Here is a 23,193-nt window from a genome sequence, read left to right as displayed (position 1 = left end):
CAGCGAGGGGCATGTGTATTGTGATGTCCAGTTACAATGGAAACCCTGGGGAAGAGAATATAATTCAGTATCCTGGGTGAGGCAATTGAAAAGAAAGACAGTCACTGGCCTGGAATCTCACAGATTGTCATGATCATTATTATAGACTAGAGGCCCAGTGCACGAATTCATGCATGGGTGGGGTCCGGCCGGGGCTGATCTGGCCAGGCCAGCTGGGGGGAGGGGTCAAGGGCAGTTGGCTGGCTGGCCCCACCCTGGTTGAACTCCAGGTCAAACTCCCGGTCGAGGGGACAATTTGCATATTAGCCTTTTATTATATAGGATGCCGTTTATTGAGCCCATGCTACACAACAAGCACTTTATGCCCATTGTCTTGTTTCACCCTGTAATCGCACTGCAAGGTAACTAACATTATTTTACCATGAATGGATGAAAAAGGTGAAATCAGGCAACTTGCTTGAGGTCACCAGATGGCAGGTTCTAGATGTGAACCCGAATCCAGCTCATTCTCTGAACCAGCAGGGCTTAAACCGGAACCTCCCAGAATGCATAGTGCAGAGAACACAAGGCCTTGGGGGAACTCTGAAACCAACTGGATTGATCAACCTGACAATTCTAAACCTTTGTTTGCAGAAAAGCTAATCAGAAAGACTTAACCAATCCTTTTGCAAAGCCTTCTTTGGCCTACCTTTGAGTACTCTCAATACAAGAAAAGAGTTAAAAATTTTATTTCCAGAAGTTTGATTCTCTTCCATAAGTTATATACTTTGATTCTTCAACTGTTGATTGTAGTTATGGTCATTTGGAGAGAAATGTAAATAAATACTCTATAAAGTATTAGAAATATTTGACCAAAACATGGGTGCTGAATAGTATAGAGAAGGAATATACTTGACCTTTGAACAACACAAGTTTGAACTACATGAGATTTATAGGGGGATTTATATATATATATATATATATATATGGAGAGAGAGAGAGAGAGAGAGAGAGAGAGAGAGAGAGAGAGAGAGTCAACCCTCTGAACCCTGGGCTTCACATCCACATATTCAACCAACCACAAGTTGAAAACAGTATTTTCGATCCAAAGGGCCAACTGTATGCATTGTTCTATACCATTTTATATAGGCGACTTGGGCACCTACAGATTTGGTATCTGCAGGATTCCTAGAACCAATGCCCCACTGACACCAAGGGATGGCAAGTTTTGGGAAAGTCAAAAGTTATATGGGGGGTGTTGATTGCACGTGGTAAGGGGATTGCCACCCTTAACCCCTGTGTTGTTCAAGGGTCAACTGTACAAGTGTCTCTTATGAAAGATCTAGACCAGAATCATCTCTCCCATGCTGCTGCCAATCGTACCTGGTACCTGCAGTCTGGCTGGAAGCACGTCCTGCAGGTGACCTGCTGCACTGTAGCCTGGCTTCTGAACAGAATCTGCCGTGGGTTCGCCAGATGGGCTTCTTCAGAAGCCATGGTCCCCTGGAGAACAGATGTTAAAAAAGACAGGGTATTATTTAATGGAAATTTATAGACTTACCCTCTTTGCCCATCCCATGTTTAGCTGTCCCCAAATCCTCTCAGTGCATTTGAGTATATGTCAGTGGATTTTGAATAGGTCCCCCTCAAAATTTGTGCCCACCGGAACCTCACAATATGGCCTGGCTTGGAAATCGGGTCTTTGTAGATGTCATTGGTTCAGATAAGGTCAGACTGGGTTAGGATAGGCCCTAAATGCAATAACTGGTGTCTTTTATGTGAAGAGGAGACACTCTGAGACACACACGGAGAAGAAAGTCAGGTAAAGGTGGAGACAGAGACTGGAGTGATGCAGTTACAGGCAAGGAAGGCCACGTTTTTCTGGGAGCTGGAAAAGGCTGGGCAGGGTTCTCCCCCAGAGCCTCAGCCAACCCCTGCCAACACCTCAATTTCAGGCTTCTCCCGAGCTGTGAGAGAAGACATGTTCGCTGTGGTAAGCCCCCCAGTTTGTGATCATTTGTGAGGGCACTTCTAGAAACTAATAGAGGGCCTCCCACACACTTGAGCCAAGCCCTCACCATCTTTTGCCGGAATTATTTTTAATATATCAACTCTGCTCCTTCCATAGGCGCCACCTCCACCCCATGGGAGCCTGCAGTGTTGCACTCTGCAAAATAAAATATTTTACCAACAGAGTTCTTGTCTTTGAACCTAGATAACCTTCTAAGGACCCTCTGACTCAGTGATTCTGTGTTCCAGATGTTTCTTTCCTAAGGGACTAATCATATGCACATAATTTTTTATATGAGAATATTTCTTAGTGAATTAATAAGGGAAAATTGGAAGCAACCCAAATGATCAGATGTTGGAAAATGGTTGAATAAATTACAGTACATTCCTATGATTGAACATTATGCAGCTATTAAAATCATGGCTTTGAATTAATAATGTGTGGAAATAATTGGGATATAATGCTAACTGCTAAAAGCAGGATAAATAATTCCATATAATAAGATTCCAATTTTGTTTGCAACACATGTTTCTATACATAAAAGATTTGACAGAAATATATCATTTGGTAATCCCTGAGGAGTCACAATGGGGTTTTTACCTGACCTTTTTGCATATCTCTGTATTTCTTTCATAATCATGTATTGTACCCATCAAAAGAAAAATAAGCCATATGTCTATCTTATTCAAAAATTTAGAAGACTTCCAGTGAAGTAGCTTTCAAGCTATTTTGACCACATCTCATAGTAAGAAATAATGGTTTTTCTTGTGACTATACAAAGTCCTCACTTCATGCTGTCTATAGGTTCTTGAACACTGCGACTTTAAGAGAAACAAAGTATAACAAAACCAAATTCACCATAGGCTAATTGGCATAAAGAAGAATTACTAAGTTCCTACAGCCTATTTCTGGTCACAGAAACATCACCAAACTTTTTTTTTAATATATATATTTTATTGATTTTTTACAGAGAGGAAGGGAGAGAGATAGTTAGAAACATCAATGAGAGGGAAACATTGATCAGCTGCTTCCTGCACACCCCCCACTGGGGATGTGCCCACAACCAAGGTACATGCCCTTGACCGGAATCGAACCTGGGACCTTTCAGTCCTCAGGCCGACGCTCTATCCACTGAGCCAAACCGGTTACGGCAACCAAACTTTTAAATAAAGTCCCAAAATGCTTCTAATATTAAACATTGATATAAAGGTGAGCTCTATGTATATTTGGGTTTCCCAAGTATATTAATGCAGTTTTAAGCTTTAACTACTTCATAAGCGTAAATGCTACAAACTTTCAAAACTGCCATTTGATAGCTTACTTCTTTTGACTCTAGGTTTTAATTATTTTAATAAATGTAATTGTGTGTTTTTTCTTTTAGTCAACATATGCCATTTTTCACTTGGGAGCTGAAACAAAAAAAAAAAAACGTGCTACTCAAAATTCACAACATTCAATAACTGTAAAATACATTTAGTTAAACTTTCAAATGTTGTTTTTTTTGTAAGTTGCAGCATGTATGTCTCTGAAGTCATGAGAAGTTGAGTAAGACTTTTGCAACCCAGTCTTTGAGTAAGTACACTGCAGCATGATTCATTGTATGTGTACTGTAAGCTCATTGGGTTTTCATGTCAGTGGCTCCAATTTGGGTGCAGGTATTCCTGGGCCAGACGCTGTCCTTGTGCTTAGAGCAAAGGGCCTTGCCAGGGCCCACATTTTAGAAGGCCTTGATGGCTGTGCTCCTCCCCATAGACTGAGGTATCCATTGCTCCCCCTGCCCCCAAATCCACACCTCCGCAAACCTTGTTCTGAGAATCTAGGCTCCCCACATTGCCTCCCCAGATGGCACTGGGCTCCTTCAAGGGTCTGCACACCAGCTGTGACGTCTGCAACATCTGTACTCCCATAGCAGATAGCACTGCAATTGGTGTGCCCAGTCCCAGGGCCAAGAGAAGGCCAGGCTGCTGGCCTGAGCCTCCCCACTGGGGCTGGAGCTCAGTGGGGAAAGAGGAGGTAGCTTCGGACCAGGGGCAGGAGACCAGCGCTCATGCGCCACCCCATTTAGGTGCAGATCACCCAGGAATTTGAACCTGGCCTTTCAGGTCATAATGAAGGTGTATTTGTCGCTGCAGGAAGTTTATTTAATAGTTGAATACAAATGTGCTGATGTTGGTCTTACAGGAAAATACTTTCCCACCAACACATTTTTCTCCATGAAGAGGTCAGTGGGATAGCCTACGATGGTGAATAGTGATGGCTGCACGTCTCGGGGCCAGGTGGTCTGTGCGGAGCCTCATTTAGTCCTCACCACAACCCCATAAGGCAGGAACTTACAAGAAAACCAGAGCCAGCGACATTAAGTAATTTGTTCAGGTCACAAAGTCAGTGCTAAAGTTAGCCTTAGTTGTATGACAAACCCCAGTGGCTTAAAGCAGCAGGGATTGGGGTCTTCCCCTGACGGGTGGGGTGGTGGAGCCTCAGTGCTGGTGGTGTCGCCGGGGCTCACCCACGCAGCAGCGCTCAGCTGGAGGGGCCGCTGACCTGGGAAGAGGCCAGGGCTGCTCTCACTTTCTCCCAGGTGGTGCCGCTGTCTCTGAGTGGCCTCAGTTCTCCTGCCTGGATCCTCTCTTTCCAGGAGCCACGCTGGCTGGTGGGCAGGGGAGTCACAAGGTGGCAGTCTCCAAGCAGAAGGTGCCAAGCCTTTTGATTCCTGCCATGGAACTGGCACTTGTCTACATTTTAATGGTCAAAACCAGTCACAAAGCCAGCGCTGACTTAAAGAGCGAAAACAGACTCCACCTCTGCAAAGGAGCATCGAGACATTTTGTTGTTGTTGTTGTTTGGTTGGGTTTTTTTGTTTGTTTTTTGGGGGTTTTTTTTTGTTTGTTTGTTTTACCAAAAAAATGGATAAGAGCTATCAGCTAAATAGCAGAGCCAGGATTCAAAGCCAGGTGGCCTCCTGCATTGACCTCCTGTCAATGTTCAGATAAGGTCAGACTGGGTTAGGATAGGCCCTAAATGCAATGACTGGTGTCTTTATGTGAAGAGAAGACACTCTGAGACACACAGAGAGAAGCATGAACTCTAGAACTCTGAATAACTGTGCCATATCTGAACCACGGGGCATCTGGGGGACTTAGAGGTGGGAAGGATTGTGAGTTTTGTCTTTTTCCTTGCAATACCTTTCCTTTCTGTCTTCCCCAGAACTGGCTCAGTGCCCAGCACCCAGTGATGGTCATTAGTAAGTAAGTCCTCAGGCCACTTACAAGAGATGTGACTCTGAATGGGATACCTAACCTCTCAATCTCAGTTTCCGGCCTGCAAAATGGGGGTAATTACGGTAACAGCACATCCGGTTGCCCTAGGATTCCTGCGCAGCAACGCAGGGAAAGCTTTCAGCACTCTGTGCCGCGCTCTCCACTGTCTCAGTGTCAGTGACGGGACTGTGCACCAGCAGAATGCGCGTGGGCTTTTTAAACGGCGGGAGTGAAGCACTACTGGGTTTCCAGATGCAAACACTCAGCTTGCAAGCAAACGCTCCTGTGAGGCAATCATTTCGAAAAACAGTGTTGAAATTGTAAGACAGCAGCTCTTTAAACGCAGGAGAGAAAAAACGCACAGAGGAACACACCCACGGAGTCGACCCCTGCCCATTTCCTCCGTTCATTTTTAAGTCCCCGCCCCCCCCCCCCCCCCCACCCCGCTGGGCTGCAGGCTGCTCCCAGGATGGGAAGTGCTGACTGGGCGAGGCCAGGTCGCGGGGGAGGGGGGAGGGGACCTACCTGGGGCCCCAGAAACCTGGGTCACGTGCGTCGCTGAGAGGGGCCCTTAAAAGCTGGCGTCCTGCAGGGCACTGGTGACGGGGAGGTGCGAGGGGAAGGGCTGTCTGGCCTCTCCTGACTGGGGAACCGGTGGGCTCGGGTCTGCGCGCACCGAGGCGGGAAGGAGCGCCCACTGCCCTGCGTAAGTGCGCCGGGTGCGGGCGCAGCGGGGCGGGTCCGCACCACGCTCCCAAACGCAGGGAGTGCGGGGCGGCGGGGGTGGGGGGGGGGGGGTCTGGAGCCCTCGGCCCCCAGGAGGAAGGAGAAAGCGCGGGAGGGTGCTACCGAGGGCGGGTGGGCTTGTCAGGCTCAGGACTTCCAGGTTGGGGTACTGCGGAGGCTTGACCCTCTGCCCTGCGCGCGCCCAGCCCCGGAAACACCCCCAAGGCGCCAGGCAGGATCCCAGGCGCTGGTCCCCAGGCTTCTTCCCTCCTGGGAAGCATGAGCAGCGGTGGGGCCCCTCCATGACTCTCAGGGTGAGGCAGGAGCACCGTCTCCTTAGTCCCTCGTCCCTCTTTGGGACGTTTTGATTCCGGGGTGCTGTGGAGACGTGGAGCGGAGAATGCCTTGGATTTGAGTGCGCCCCACAAAAGGAGAGTTGGCTGGAGCGAAGGAAGGCAGGCACATGAGAAAGACTATTAATTTCTGGAATGTAGGGTTAGGGGGAAGCCAGGGGTGTGGGGCAGGCCACAGCTCCCTGCCCTGGACTCCTAGGAGCCAGTTGGATGTGCAGAGAAATGGAAGCGCCAGTACCTTTAAGGTCAACTTGGTCTCACGGGGAAAATGGGCTTTTGCCATATTTATGGATCCGAATCCCAGCTCTGCCTTTTACGAATTGGTGACCTTGAGCACTAAGCCTTACTCTCTGCACATTTAAAAGACACTTGTTTCCCTAACCGGTTTGGCTGGGTGGATGGAGCGTCGGCCTGGGGACTGAAGGGTCCCAGGTTCGATTCCCAATGCCTGGGTTGCAGGCTTGATCCCCCGTAGGGGGGCGTGCAAGAGGCAGCCGATCAATGATTCTCTCTCATCATTGATGTTTCTATCTCTCTCTCCCTCTCCATTCCTGTCTGAACTCAATAAAAATCTATTCTTTTTTTAAAAAAAAGACTTGTTTTTCACTCTTCCCTTAAATGTACAACTATTTTTTACTGTGTTTGTGTGTGTGTGTGTGTGTGTGTGTGTGTGTGGAGTAAGAACAGAGATGTTAGGAGAAAAAGAGATCCAACAAGAATGCATTTTACTAACTTGAAAAGTAACTTTTAAGAAAGTTGTTTAAATAGGAACCGGAACACTTTCTTTTTAAGTAGACCGCACTGGCTTTGTGGGCATAGGGGAGTCTGTACAGTTGTCAAGCCCCTTGGGCTGGTGGGCTTCCTGGACTTCTACCCCAGGTTAACCTAAGCCAGGGGAAACCCTTTATCTAGAATGCCAGTGTTCTTTGTAAGAAGCCACTTTATTCCTCTTTCCTAAGGAATTAGCTGGTTTGGAGGGGTGGACCCCAATGTATGTGAATCTAGCTTCTAAACCAGTTTGCGTGGGTTCCTACTGGCCTGATTTTATAGCCTGAGAGATAAGTGGGCTTTGACTGACAGGAGGTACGAATGACGTAGAAGAGTATTAAGCAAGTCCACTGGGCTTACCAGTCCACTCCCCTTGAAAACAAAAACAAGAAGTGTTGTAGGCCGTGGGAATGGCACCAGGTGTCTGACCAGGGAGTCAGACCAAACCTAGGTTTAGCAACCTTGATGCTTGGGTTCTGGCTAGGGAAGAATTCAGAGCCAAGATCCAAACTGGAAGAGAACATTTATTTGGTAAGTCAGAGGTAGAAGAAGTAATTCCTAGAAGAAATGGGCGTAGGAAATGAGTTATGGAGGTAAAGGAAGGGCCCTTGGAGCTCAGGAGTGAGAAAGCAAATAGTAACATGCCTGGGGCAGGGAGGGGGACATAGAAGAGGAGAGAAAGCCGGAGAAGGGGAGGGAGAGAGGAGAGGGAGGGGAAAAGGAAAGGGAAAGGCACTAGCCTGCCCCTGGGAGGCGATGACACTGGGTCCTCCCTCCTCAGGGTTTTAAGGGTGGAGATTTTAGGGGAGGCCCCAGGGGAAGATCTCAGTAGAATATCCAGCAGCTTTCCAGGTGTGTCCACTCAGGGTTGTGGTCTCCACTCATTGATTGGCCAGCACCAGGGCAGGGGCACTCTCCAGTGCAGATGGTCCTGAGGGCAGCGGTGGCTGGTGCCGCTGCTTTTCTGGGCCTGGAGCTGAAATACAACTGAGGCCTAGATGTCATCTCTAGGGAGGAAAGGTCACGGGTCCAAGCTGCCTGAGCATAGGTATTCGCCCTGGGGGAGCAGTCCCACCCTGTAATTGTCCTTGCTAGGCGCCCAGGACTTTCCGCCCCGGTGACACTCTATACCTGGCTCATCTTCTTGTTCTGCTCACGTCTGTCTGAGTGCCTCCCACAGAAGCAAACAGCATGCCAGTATTTTGTTAATGACTTTGTTTTGTTTCCAGAAGCATAGCATTTGTCAGAGGAAACAATAAGTGTTGAATGCTACTCTGGTATGCACAGAACTAAGATAGTGAGGGAGGGAGAGCTTATTAATGCCTCAGAGAACAGCACATACCCATTTATTAGCACCCAAATACCCCTGGGAATGCACCATTCTTAAGAGGAAGCATAGTGAACTTGAGAGAACATGTTTATTTACCTTCAAGTGTGGCTATGATACTTCAAAGCTATGCACCTTTAGACAAAGTACTTCTGTTCTGAGTGGATACAGGAGATGGAATACATACATGCTTACTGTGTGCAGGCATTATGTTAAATGTTTGCACACACAGGGTCCTTCTTGTGGCCCCTCTGGTGTGGCCCCTCAGTTGGTTATTATCAGTGGTCTGCCCTCCAGCCCTGTCTTATTTCCACCCCACTTCTTGAACTCTGTCAAACTCCCTCAGAAATGCAAACCCCTACAGCTAAGTTTAACAATCACTTCATTAGTTCTCCTTAAGATCACACATTTGGTCCTCTGCGGAGTTCTTTTAGAGTGAACTAGAAGAAAACTCTAGTTTTGTTTACTTGTGTGTTTTATTCCATCCATCTTCTGCTTTTCCCATTGTCCTGCTCATTTACATATCTATGGTCACTTTCTCCTTTCTCCTTACTTTCCTTCCATTGTGAGACTTTGGAGAGAGGGGGGGAATAGGATCTGGGGCCTCCAGCAAGATTGTATTGACTCTGTAATTGATTATTATTGACTCAGTAGACATAAGGATTGTGCTCCATTTTCCTTCCTGAAGTCGAAAGGGGCCAGTTGCACACTGAGCAATATAAGATTCGGATTGGGAGTGAGACCATCACCCATGAGAACTTGAATTGAGCGCAGTGCTGATTGGTAGTGGCTTAGAGACTGAGCTTCTTGCACCTTATTCTAGCACATACCCGGTCTGCCAGAGTTACTGGGTTTGTGCCGGTCTCTTCTCTGTGAAGGCAAGTACTAGTACTGTATCATTTTCACCTTTGACTCCACGAATTTTAGCAAAGTATCTCACAGTTTATCAGTTGCCCAGAAAATCTCTAAGGAATGGAATTCTATGCAAGGAGAGAAAACTGTGTGTGAAAAAGAGTGTGGGAGACTCGCTATGTTTGAAAGGACCAGGGAATGTGATTGTGCCTGGGCAAAGTTGAGCAACAAGAAATGTAGGAAGTTAAAGACAAACCCGTTCTGAGGCTTGTGTGGACCCCATGGTGCAAAGTTGATATTTGACACACAGGGAAAGTGACAGTCATAGCTAATTCTGAAAATGAAACAATTTCCTGCCTGGGTTTCTTGATGAGGAATAGTATTATCAATCAACAAATCAACTGGAAATAATGTTTTTTTCTCTCCCTCTAAGGATTGGAGTGTTTGTAGAATTGACTTGGCTTGGGAGAGAATTCTGTACACTCGGGAACAGGGGCCAGTCTCAGAATAAGAGAGCCCGCAGCTGCCCTGGCGCTCTGGATTTATTGCCTCTTCTCTCTGTATGTTGTGGTCTCCCTCGCTTCTCTACCTGGTCTCAGCACTCCTTTCAAGGGCATATGGGAGCTCACTGATGAAAGATTACCAGGGCTACATGTGCAATGACACAGTTCGTGTTATTAGCCTACTTGCAGCACAGGAAGACACCCGGTCAAAGGATCAGGGATGTAGGAAGGGGACTCGGGAAGGTTTGGCCATGTGCTGATTGGGTCAGAGGAGGAGCCAGCGAAGAGGGGACACTGGACGGGCTGTTGTCTAGTAGCCATGGCAATTCAGCAGCTGACCACTCAGCAGTCTTTGTTCAGGAGGGGGAGAGGCAAGTGCGGCTCGGGCATGTTGGTAAGAAACCCGTGACTGCTCAAAAGAAAGGGCTGTCAGTCATCTGGCAGCAGCAGTGTGGCCTCGGGTGTGTAGAAGCATTGCCAGTGTTCTGTGGGGAACATCACAGTGTGATTAGCAGGGAGCTGATTTTCACTTTCTCAGGGATCTGGTATTCCCTGTTTCTCTGTCTGTCTTTTATACACACACACACACACACACACGAATGCACTAATGCATTAGTTTCACAACAAAATCACATAGTGAGAAATCTAGTTACTGATGCCACCGTCTGCCCAGCCATCTAAGTCAGATTTGGGAATCATCCTAGATTCTGTTCTGTTTCAACATATAATATTCATCACTCCCAAGGTCCTGCTAATTTTACCTTCTAGTTATTTTCAACCTTCCCTGTTTACACTCTTACTATCCCCTGCCCGGCATCTTCATCTTTATTCTGGGTTATTATAAAGCCCAATTAATAGTTTATCTGCCTTCTGTCTTTGTAGCTGAAGTCCATCCTTGCACCATGGCCATAGTATTCTTTACAATTATGAAGCCCTAGGTAGTTCCTCACCACTGGAGGGTAAAGACTGAGCGCTCCAACATCATCCCCTGCAATGGCCTCTGTATGATTTCTCTAGCTTCTTCCTGCTCTTTAGCACTTTGTACTCTCTGCTTATATCTTGCCTTAGGGAGTGGTTATCTATTGCCATACAACAAAGTTGGAAAAAGCATAACACCCACAGCCTAAGAAAATAGAGAGACAACAGCAAATGAGGAGAGTGGGGAAATCATTCAAGTAGGCATTAAAGTCAGGGTTATCTATTAGCTTGGAGCTTCGCATTGGTCCAGGTAAGTAATGGTAAGGCCCTGGATTCGGACCTGGGAGTAGAGTTAGAGGGGAGAGGAAGAATTTGACAAACATCCAAGATGTGCAGTGGTGGCTGGTTGGCTGTGGAAAGGCAGCAAGAGGGAGGCAGAGGAGTCCATCGGTCTGGGATGTCCAGCTTCAGAGCTTGAGTATTTCCAACCAAGACGAAACAGGGAAGTAGAGACATGTTTAGGGAAGAAGGTAATAAGTTTACTTTTTTGAGCTATTGTTAACTACTTTTGATTTTTGTCAACATAATTCACATCCATGGGTGAAAAACCCAAGTCGCAGTACAATTCTCATGGGGAAAAAAAACTGTATTCCTTTCTACTACTCTCCACGCTTCTCTTCTCTCTGAAATCTCGTCCTCAGCTTTCACCCGTTTCTTCTAGTATTTAACTCCAAATTTCTCAGTGATCTGCCTAATCTATTTCTTGATTTCTTGAACTCTTTCTTGATTTAGAGTTGTACTTAAAAAAAAATCAACTTGAGGTATTTGTCTATTAAGGTAAGAACTTATCACTCTTTCCTAACTTATGTCTCAACTTGCCTATCCTCCACCCTGACCAATGGTTACAGAATTTGTTGTTGTTGCTAAATTCATTCATGATGAGGACTTTATTATGTAAGTATTGCTCATTGCTGAGCTAAGTAGTATACTCTCATTGCAATACCTTTCTTGAACAGTTTCATATTCTTCATTGAGTTAGTAATTGCCTCTTTTTTATTTAGTTTTCTATGTATTTATGAGGACTTCTGTCCAAGCCTGCTGACAGAACTGTAGTATCCTTATGGATATGATTTTTCACAAAAACTCATGAGGTAGTTAGTTACATGCTTTTTTTTCCCTTTCCTATGGATTGCTCTGTCTTACTGCTCCAGTCTGCGTGGGTGGCCTCTAGGCAGAGCTGTCATCCTGGGACCTCTGTCCTGTTAGTTCCCCTGTTAGTGGGATGCCACGTCATTCTCTTTCTTACTTTACTTCCTCAATTTGGTGGAACACGTTTGCCACTAGGTTTCTGGGAAGTGGGATATGAGAACCAATTTTTAAAAACATTTGTACACCTGAACATTCTTTATCATTACACTTGTTTGATAGTTTGGCTGAGTAGACAATTCTAGCTTAACATTTCATTTTCCGCTTAGAATTTTGAAGCTGTTGCCCACCCCTCTCTGCAATGTATTTTAGCTGCTGTTGCTACTTTTGAAACGTCTAGTGCCATTTTGGTTCTTGATTCTTTTAATGTTTGTTTTTTTCTCTCTCTCGCTCCCAGTTTATGTAGTCTTTTTATTCCTGGAAACTGTTCCATGTCTTTTCATGCCTTGATCTGGGAAAATTGTCATCCCTTTCATTCTGCTAATCATGTCCATACTTCTGCTAAATGTTTTTGTACTAATTCTTTAATAATCTCCTCTCCTGAATTTGATCTGCCTTCTTTTTCTAGAATGCCCATTACTCAGATATTGGTCTTCCAGAACAAATGTCATAATGACCTTTTTTCCTCTTATATTTTTGCCCTTATATTTTCTGGGAGATTTCTGTGACTTTTTTGTCCCTTCTTTTATCAAAAATTTAAAACCGCTATTACCCTATTTTTAATTTTCAGGAGTGTATTCTTATTCTTTGTTTCTTTTCAAGACAACTTTCTGTTACTTAATGAATGCAACGTCTACTCTTATTCCTGTAAATAATTTTTTTGTTGTTTTTGAAGGGCTACCTATTTCATGTATTATTGTTTCTTTTGAGGTGTTTTTCTTCTTCAAGTAGTTTCTTTTGGTCTTTCTTTTAAATTAGAGTCTTTCTTCCCAATGTGCAGTGCTTCTCTGCAGTCTGGTTGTGTATTAAATGTGAGAAATGAAGTCACTGCTTGTAAGTTTGGCTGTGTCCAAGGGATTTGTCAGCAGCTCCCTGGCACCATGGAATCGATTGGCAGGACCAAGAAGTTCCACGGAGGACCTCACACGTCAGCATCGCTAGGTCCTTTCTCTAAGAGGTTGCAGTTATCCCAGAGAGGCGTCCTCAGGCTCCTGCGCAGGATGAGGGATGGAGGCACATAGTGTGTGCTGCCAGCTTTCTTAGAGCTGAGTGTTCAAGGCCTGGGTTCAGGACACGTTCAAGTTCAAGGGGGAGTGTTCAGGGTATGTCACTGTGGAGACGTAGCTTTAAATTGGGTGCCTCTTCCCCAGTTTTTACTGTATTTACTATTCCTAAGTCTAGAGTTCCCCTGGTTTAATTTTTCAAAGAATAAGTGTTTTACAGAATAAGTAGGAGCCAGGCTGAGGGCGGTGGGATCTGAGCCTTTACCTGCTGTTACAGACTTGGACCAAGCCTTCTTTCCAGCCCGTCTCACCTCTGCCTTCTGCAGGCTCCAGCACTCGGAATGTCTGGACTTTTCTGTGGTTGTGTAACGTGAATTAGCTGGCTTCTCATCTATATTCTGCTTTCATGCTCTGCACACTATTCGTTCCCTTTCCATCTCACGACAACAAAATTTGACCTGCCCTATGTGCTGCTGCTTTTCCTGTTCTCATGGGCCATGGGATTTATACCTTTTAAAAAATGTCTTCCAGCAGTTTTATGAGGGGGCAGAAGTAAATGTGTTCAATTCACTCTGCCTTAGCACAAGGATTAGGTTCCACTTTGACAAGTTGCGTTCACTATGCCCATGGGGCCTCGGGCGAAAATGTGTGGCAGGCAGTTGGATAGATGAGGCTAGGCTTTTAAGAAGAGCTATTATTCTGAGTGGTGTCAGTAGAAGGTGCTAGTTAAAGTGATGAGATTACCCTGGAGAGAGAGTGGGGAGAGATGAGCTGTGGACCAAGGAGAGAATCTGAGGAATCCCCATGTTTAAGGGAAGGCAGAAGAAGAGGGAACTCTGTAGGATAACATTCTAGAAGATCTGCGAGAGCACAGATGACAGAAGGCAAGTCAATGACAAATTGTCCTAAAGGGTAATATCATTGTATCAGAGAAATCAATTAAGATAATGGCAGAAACTTTTGTTTTGAGTTTGGGAATATGGAGATCATTAATGATTTTGGCAAGATGGTATGGACCAAAGTCAGAACACAGCAAGCCAAAGAGTGAAAATAGCTTTTCTGATTTTAGAAACTGCTGATAGAAGCAATAATAGAGGTGTTTCCATGCTTTTTCTGTCATCTCCACTTTGGATACTCTGCCCACTTGATTTTAAAATACTTAATGAGGGGATGTGGTTTTGTATCCTTTTGTTCTTGCTAACTGGTCCTTGTGTGACTTTGTTGTCTTCTGACGGTCCTGTGAAGATAGTTTAGCTGATTTGATTTTAGAAATTATTTCTGTGGATCAACTCTCATACCTTCAGGGCTGGAGTGCGCAAGCCATATTGCTTGGGCTTCAAATTCTGGATATGTGGGTGACACTGATACTGTTACCCAAGCCTTTGTGTAGTTACCTGTATGATGAAACGTTTACAGCGTAATAGAGACAGTGGGGTACGCTGGAAAAAAAATATTCCAGCCTGTTACACTCAGAATAAAACCCAAATCCCATTCTGTTTGAGGTCTCTGAGGGAGCCCCCAAATAGCAAACTTCTCTCCATTGCCTGAAATTGAGAAGACAAAAGAGCAAGGCAGGTGGACAGCAATAGATCACTTTTATTACTGAGAGAGGCTGGGTTGAGTTGGAGCTTTTACTTCTGGAACAATGGGCTTCCTAGGACTAAAGCCCACAATCCAGCAGAGCAGACTTGCCCCGCTGTTCACAGGCCCACACCTGGTGGAGAGAGAAAAACACTGCTTCCTGTGCGACAACAAGGAAGTTGAGACTAACAGTTTCCCCAAATTTACCAGCAGATATTTTTCCACCTCTCCCCCCACCTGGTAGAGTGAGCAAGGAAGTAACAAGAGGCCAGCCTCACCATTTATGGAAACATGGGAGCTGGGAAGAAGTGAGACCCAAACACCACCATAATCTGATACCCGATCCCACTCTGTACCACCCTCCCACCACTCGCTGGACTCCAGCCTCACTAGATAAGTTAGAATGAGGTCATAATGACAACTGCAAAGATAGCATTTCCAAATAAGGTCACATTCTGAAGGACTTCAATATATATTCTGGGGGGAAACAATTCAGCTCGTCACAATTCACGCAGCCACTTTGGGCAAAAGATAGACTTAGGAGTCATCCTTGCTTTTTCCCATTATATTTGAGTTTATTAACAAATATTCATGGACATGCCTTCAAAATGTAGCTGACCACTTCTCACCACCTCCACGGCTCCTCCCTGACCCCAGCCTCTGTCATCTCTCCTAGATTATTACATCAGCCTCCTAATCCTTATTCTTTTAAAGTCCATATACTAGGTAACAACCAGAGTGATCATTTCACATTTCACAATTCTAATTAGACTGGTATTGCTCCTTTATTTAAAAGCCTCCAGTGGTCTCCCATTGAAATCAGAAAAAAAAAAATCTGAATGCCTATGGATACAGATAAGACTCCACATGTGTTGACCCTGACTACCCTCGAAACTCATCATGTGCCACTTCCTCCTACATCCACTCTATGCCCATCAGCCAACAAACAAAGCTTGGTTGCACCTCAGGGCCTTTGCACTGCTTCATCAAGGCTGGCTTTGCCCAGAGAAGTGTTTCCTGAACACTGTTAGCTCAGACACTTTCTTGAGGTCATTTGGAACAGTAAGGGCCTAGGCTAACGGTATCCCTCCAACATATTTTGTTGAGTAAAAAAAGGTCACAGAACGGTGTTCTATTACATTTTTAAATATTATACAAGAATAAAAAGCCTTTCCTAATGAAATATTGTTGGTTTGGGAAGTACGGGGATAAAATTTTAACACATTTACTTACAGCAGAACTTCTCAGCAAAATAATAACTTAATTCTGGGAGGATATAGTATGTTGTACTTCCAAACTTACCTGGATAAGGAGGAGGAACTTGGCCCATGTAGCACCTTTTGGGACATGCTGGTATTGGGACTGTAGAATGGTCTTTGGAGACAGATAAGGACTGGCCTGAATTCCTTGTTCTACCACTTATTAGCTGTGTGAATTTGGGCAAGTAAGTTAAATTCTCTGAGGATCAGTTTCTCATCTGTAAAGTGGGAGGTAATAATACCTTCATGGTAAAGGTTAGAAATAGAAATATAAAACCATTAGCATAGTTTCACGACATAGGGAGCATTCAATAATTGATAGAAGTTATTGGTATCATTATCATGACAATGCCTTTCATCATGGGGATGGTCTTTCTGTTTTATTATTTCAAAACTATTATTAACATTTTGGGCCATGTCTACTTTTTATTTCTACCCCCACTCAAATTTTCCTTCTGGTTTGATTTCAAAGTAAAAGTATCCTACTACTGTGTCTGATCATATTATTTTCTCCGGTTGCTGATTATTTTCATTTCCTACCTGCCACATAACTCAAGTTTGTCTCCCTTGCCTGGGAGTCCAAGGGTATGGTGGCAGAGATAGGCACTCCCAACTCATTTGCAAGATGAGACACCACTGTCGGCTGCCAGAGGGGCGGCCTGTAAAAAGGCGATAGGCGTATAGTTCCAGTGCCACTTTTGCAGATGGTTGCCCATCACCAGGTGTGCCAGGTACTATGTCCTCTCTGGGACCAGAGCGCTTCAAATATCAATTTTAGAAATTGAAATGATGCCATAAGGAAGATGAGTAGTGGTTCCTTCAAAATAAAGGCTTTCTTTTATCATTTGTTTGCGTGGATATCTTTTTCACAAAATAGCTAGATTTGGGATCTGGGTTGGTATTTCATTTAGGGTTGCACAGTAGTCCTTTAATACAGGATCCAAATGCTTTGGATATGCATGAATAATCTTGAGAGGTGACTCTCTTTTAACCAGAGGAACCACTTTCTTGTACTTTTTTTTAAAATTACAGATTTTGTGGAAATGTCTATTACTAGTTGGCCTGTTTTTGTTGTTTGGGGCAATGTTTTAATTGTGTTGGGAGCTATTAACACCAATTAAACATGTGAGGGGACCCATGTAACTGTTTGAATTTCAGCTATAATAATTATTACATCCATGATTTTTACCCTTTAATTGGAATACTTTAAAGTGGAGAAGTTGGAAGGAGAGATGAAGAGAACATAGGGCTGCTTGAAATGTTGGCTCTGTGTTTGGGCCTCATTCTGGAGTTTCTGTTTGCTTCTTCTCTGTTGGTGTAACACACCCCTTCCAGTGGCGGGCTCCTCTCCTAGAGGCCTTGCCTACGTAAGCAGGTTGCCGGTTGCTTCCACACACAGATGACAACTCAGCAGGATTCTCCCGTTTGTCTCTTCTGCTGGTCATTGCAATTGGAATTAACATTTGAGTTGATAGAAAGTGGTTCTCAGCTTATTTTTTAAAGAAGAAACATGAGACCAACACATGCAGGTGTATATTCAATGGCCGGCTCTCTGGGGGGCAAGAAAACCCTGATTCAGTGATGGCGAACCTTTTGAACTCGGCATGTCAGCATTTTGAAAAACCCTAACTTAACTCTGGTGCCATGTCACATATAAAAAATTTTTGATATTTGCAACCATAGTAAAACAAAGATTTATATTTTTGATATTTATTTTATATATTTAAATGCCATTTAACAAAGAAAAATCAACCAAAATAATAAGTTGTGACACGCGTGTCATAGGTTCGCCATCACTGCCCTGATTTGTGGTGTTTGCTGATGGCCATGGTGTAAATATAACCACCATGGCTGACTGGAAGCCGTCCATAGGTGTCACTGAACACAGAGTTGGAAAGAAATGCCTGGTAGCAAACTGTTGTATAATCCACCCACCTGACAAATACAGAAAAACTTAACTCCAGGACACAGAGAATAGTAAAATGCAGTAAGATAGTTCAGAAGTGGTGAGTTTTGATATTTATGACTTTTTTTTTAAATATAACTTATTTAACGGTAAACTTTTATAGCGTAATTTGTAACAATGGCCATGTTGAACTGGCTCTCACAGTTCCTGGAAATCTAGTTGTTGGTTCTAACACACAGACAGGGATCCACAGAAGTCACTGTCTTGCCCAAGGTCTACTGAGTCAGTCATGACAGGATTAGTATGAACTTTTTCCCCAAACCAAATTTCTCTGGAAAGATTTACTTAGTAATGTTTCTTTTTTATTTAACTACAGCCTCTACTGGTCTATGAAAGGATCTAGGACCATTACAGGCTGTTATTATCTATCGAGACAATAGGAGTCAGAATATCTGAATGTAACCGTAACCAAGAACAGGAAAGTGGAATGCAGATTGGATTTAGCGCCATAAATAAATCCTTGCTTTGAGTATTGCTTGGCCCTACTACTCACTAGCAGAATAATCTTACGCAAGTCACTTACTTAATCCTCTGGCTTCCACTCTCCAGTTGGTAAGATGAAAGAATTGGGCCACGTGAACATGTATTATCTCATCTAGGTCTAAAATATCATCATTCATTTTTTGGATCTATCCAACAAATATTTGCTTAGAACCAATTATGTGCGCATCTGTCATAGACTCTACTTCAGGCGGAATTAAATACAAATGTAAGAACAGTAACTGTTATTAGAACCTCTCACATTTACGCAGATCCTTCTCATTGACCAAGGAGGACATGGACCCTGAGTCTCTGGGGTTCTGTGGCTTCAGCAGGTCAGGACACATCTTCTCAGAATGTTAGGGAGAGAAGGACCTATTGTAAGAGAACAAACAGAACCTGACTCCCAGGAAACGCAAGAGGTCATAACAGGTAGTAATAAGGAATAAGAAACATGCATTCTTTTTTTTGCCTTGTCTCTCAGTTGCTTCACTTTGTCTTCAAAACCAAAAATTGTTTTTTTTCTGATTATAAAATTAATGATTGTAGAAGATTTAGAAATTCTTAAGAAGTGTTAAATAAGGAGAAAATACCACCTATCCAATTTAATAGCTTACTTTACTTTACCCAATATTTAGTATATTTTCAAAGCATTGTCATAGATATATTAATTGCTGTATATAATTTTATCTTTTTGGTGTACAGAAACTTACTTAATTGGTTACATTGTTGACTCCTTTTATTATTCTATAAAACTCTGATAAATAACTTTGTTTATATTAAATATTGAACATTGGACACAATTTCTAACTGTAATATTTAAGGTTTAGTAAGACAGTGTTAGCAAATCATAAACTTCTGACCTTGAGCTTATTTGATTCTTCCAATATCCTTTTGTATTTGCCTAGATTTTATTCTGTTTCTAAACAGTTCTTAAGAGGAACAGTTTGTCTGAATCCTTCAATATGGTATATTTGAACTGGAAATAGTGCTAATGTTTCATATTATTTCAAATAGACATGATAAAGTGTATGGTGAGTAATTTTTTCTTTTACTTTCTATGGGTAGTAGATTCTGGTACAGGATTTATTAGTTTAGAAAGTACTCAATAATGTTCAATAAGTAAAAAGATTCAGGCTAGTTTAGGATAAGCAAAAACATCTGAGATGGATGTCATGGAAAAAAAAGACTTTTCCATTCAGGATAATAGCTTTCATTTCATTAGGCGAGATGACAGCTTAGCACACAATTCAGGAATTCTGACTGTTGAGAACTGTGAAATGAAAAATATTACTTTCATTCACCTACATGCGAAGCCATGACTCTAACAGTTGTTTAATCAAATGTTAATGTGATCTTCTAAGTTGACCCAACTCTTACTTTTATGAATTAAATATGTCAATTAAAATAAGACCAGCTTTGCCTTTCTTGAACATCTCTGAGTCAACATCTGCTTACAAGGGAACTTCTGTAACCAGCCTGGTTATTTAAATATTAATGGCTTCCATTAAAGGGGCCTGGAGGTTTGCAGCAGGGAGACTGAGAAATTAGAAGGCATCATTAGTTTCTTGTGTCTGCCCCCAGGAAAAAACCGTTTACTGGAAAAGCTTCTTCCACTATGGTTTTAATACCACAGATTTTTTCCCTGAACCAGTTAGAGTAAGATTGTTGATTTCAAGCATTCCTTAAAAGTAACTGCTATTAAAACATCAGCATAACAAATTCACATAATTTAAAAAAATTATTAGTACTATAGTAGTCATTACCCTTTGGCTTCTTGGGAACCTAATTTCAGTTTCTAAATTCATTTTGTTCTTTATTATAGTCAATAATAGGCAAAAGCATTTTTTTAGCTACATACTGTAGATGATTGAGCTTGCTTACATTAAGTATGGGGAATTCTAGTAAATTAACCGTGAAAGACTTTACAAGGATTACATTTTCAATCCAGTTATAATTATACATTTTTATCTTGTTGGGGAAATGTGGCTCAAAAGCTTTTTAAATTTGCTACCAGTATTTTCATATTATGCCAAATTGGGTTGTGATAAACAGGTGGTTAATAGACTTTTACCCATTTTGTGTTTTTAAGATGTTTTAATAGCTTGGTATTTTAAAGCACCAAATAGCAGGCGTTTTATTTGCATAGTTGCATATTTCTTTTTGCATCCAATAATCTGAGTGGAGTATTTATTCATTTCATATACTTTGCCTAGACTTTAGAGCTAAGAACGTGGGCCATGCTTAAATAGCAGTGATACCGAGTAATGTACCAACCCGGATGTAGGCATCATAATACTTAGCAGGATCAGAATTAAGGTGAAGCAAGTGAGGCACCTGCCTTTGGGTGTAACATGTAAGAGTCCCAAAAAAAACTCAGTAATCAAGAAAAGTAGTATTTTAATATACTCTTGGAAAAAAATCAAAATCAATGCCAAAAAAATCCATGGTGAACCAAATGTCAAAACTTTAGATAAAAAGATGAGATTGGACCCTGCATCTCCACCTGCCTCACCTGACCCTAGTCCGGACTCTGGCTGAGTTGTAGTTCTGACTTCTCCACTGTCATGCCTTGCATAAAGCACTCCTTTGAGTCAAATTATCTTATCTAACCATGGTGATAATAATCCTCGATTTCCTGGTGGAGTTATTAAGAGATTGGAATCGGCTGAAAATACAAGGGAAGGCTCATTGTAAATACAATTTGCATGTTTGTTTACAAGCTAGGGAAATCGCCATGCAGTTTTAAGCCACTATTATCATCAACCCAGATGAACGCTCTAAGCAAACATCAGATTCGAATATCCTTGGGAAGCGCTGTGTTAGGAAAACTTAAGGCCTAACTCCTACGTTTCTTTATCAGGGAGCTATGGGGGCAGGGACCTAAAAATAGTTGGAGGATCCTCCCTATCTTCCTTCTTTCTTTTTTGTTCTTGGACTCAAAGTGTACTGATTTTGTAAGCTAGAGTAGAGGGAACCAGATCCATTTTGTTTGTTTTAAATTTCCCTGCAAAGTCTCATGGACACCTGAGGTCTCGCCTTTGCTCATGCTCACCCACCCACTGGTGATGCTTCCCCATTTCTCCTGCATGCCTGAGTTCCACCCATCCCACCTTGCCAAGGCTTTTCTAGGTCCTCTGCCCTCTGTCGTGGATGGACTGTCACCACGACTCGTTTGGTGATCAGTTACTGAGCCCTTGTTGTCTTGAGGCGTTAATCAACTCCATTGCATTTACTTCCCAGACCACAGTTTTAGAAATATAAACTGTTTCTCCAGCTACATAGTAAATCCCTTGAGTAACCCCCTATTAGACAGTTAATTTCAGGGTGAGCAGGGATTGGGTCTGTTTTATTTAAGTGGTAGCAAAGGGCATTTACACACAATTGTGTTTTGAGTGGATGAATGACTATGGTGCGTGTAAAAGGGGGAGGGAGGTATTTACTCTTTTGATTCATTTGTGGAATGTTGTTTTCATCCTAGGCCTCGAGGGAATAGTTGGTGCCATGTGGAAGGCGACTGTTCTGTTGGCCCTGCTGGTGCTCTGCCCCGGTGGGGACGGGCTGTTCCGCTCCATGTACAATAATGCCCGGGCTTCCCTGCCGTATAAGGGAAACGCAGGGCAGCCATTATTTCTCACTCCCTACATTGAAACTGGGAAAGTCAAACAAGGTAAGTCTAATCAGGAAACCACTGGTGTACTTTCAGCAGTTCTTTTCCTTTTTAAAAAAAAATCAATTATCCTACAGGATCTAAAATATATTCTGATAATTTTTTTACTCACTGGTTTTATTTCAAATACAAATGCTTTAGTATCATCTATTATCAGAATTGTGACCTAAAACGAGAGTGTGTCAGGCTATTTATCTAGTGGTTGAGTTCCTGCACTTCTTTTTTTAAAAAAATATATTTTATTGATTTTTTTACAGAGAGGAAGGGAGAGGGATAGAGAGTTAGAAACATGGATCAGCTGCCTCCTGCACCCCCCCTATTGGGGATGTTGCCCGCCACCAAGGTACATGCCCTTGACGGGAATCGAACCTGGGACCTTTCAGTCCGCAGGCTGACGCTCTATCCACTGAGCCAAACTGGTTAGGGCAAGTTCCTGCACTTCTGTTTATGAAACTAGTACAGTGTCTGTCTACCACTGGGCACTTAGTAAGGTTAATAGGAACCTTACAGCTTATTATGTATCAGTAACGGGGGGCAAGTATTCTGTGTGAACTCAGTTAAGCATCTCAACAACCCAGGGAAGTGAACTCCTTTTACACACAAGAAACTGCACGGAAATAAACTAAGTACCTTTTTGGAGTCACACAGATGCCAGCTGGTGGGTGCAGGCTTCACACCCAGACAGCCTCACCACAGAATCTATCACAGCCGCTGGCCCCCTGCCTGGCAGGTTGCCACCCAAACAGCCTAAGCCTCAGTTTCCTCACTAATAAGATGGCGATGTAACAACTTACCCAAGTCGCAGGGATAGTATAAGAACCAGATGAGAAAATGCATGTGAAAACTCTTAATATTCTGTAAATTGCTCTCTAAAGATTGCTTGCAAATGGGGTTTTCTATTGTCATTATTAATAGAAACAAAGGTGTCATTTGGTGTCATTAGAAACTCTGCAATTAATGTAAGTCACTGTGTAGACAAATGAATCTTTCTGGACCTCAGTAGGCTCCAGAATAGTATGTAGGCAGCTATTCTGAGGAGCTGTAATTAAAAGGAAGTAGAGACATGGGGTGGTGGCTAGAGGAAGCTGTGGAAATGATCCAGCAGAGGGGGAAGGTTGACTGGGGTGGGGGCAACTCTTGCTAGAGCCCTTTCTCTAAGCAGATGAGTGAGAGA

The 23,193-nt window shown here is 43.2% G+C and overlaps 1 protein-coding gene across 1 annotated transcript in view; it reads left to right on the top strand.

The window, feature by feature from the left end:
* Positions 1-5,801: 5,801 nt before the first annotated feature.
* The window catches only part of CPVL (carboxypeptidase vitellogenic like), a 103,043-nt gene continuing 85,651 nt past the window's right edge, over positions 5,802-23,193 (top strand). Inside the window, exons 1-2 of the mRNA XM_081102797.1 lie at positions 5,802-5,953; positions 21,831-22,019. Coding sequence (XP_080958923.1) covers positions 21,854-22,019 — 166 coding nt within the window. The 5' untranslated portion in view covers positions 5,802-5,953; positions 21,831-21,853. The remainder of the gene's footprint in view (positions 5,954-21,830; positions 22,020-23,193) is intronic.

This window comes from Myotis nattereri (assembly GCF_964212035.1).
Source record: "Myotis nattereri genome assembly, chromosome: 11".
Lineage (NCBI taxonomy): Eukaryota > Metazoa > Chordata > Mammalia > Chiroptera > Vespertilionidae > Myotis > Myotis nattereri.
The sequence above is the reverse complement of the archived record's forward strand: the minus strand, read 5'-3'. Positions and strand labels throughout refer to the sequence as shown.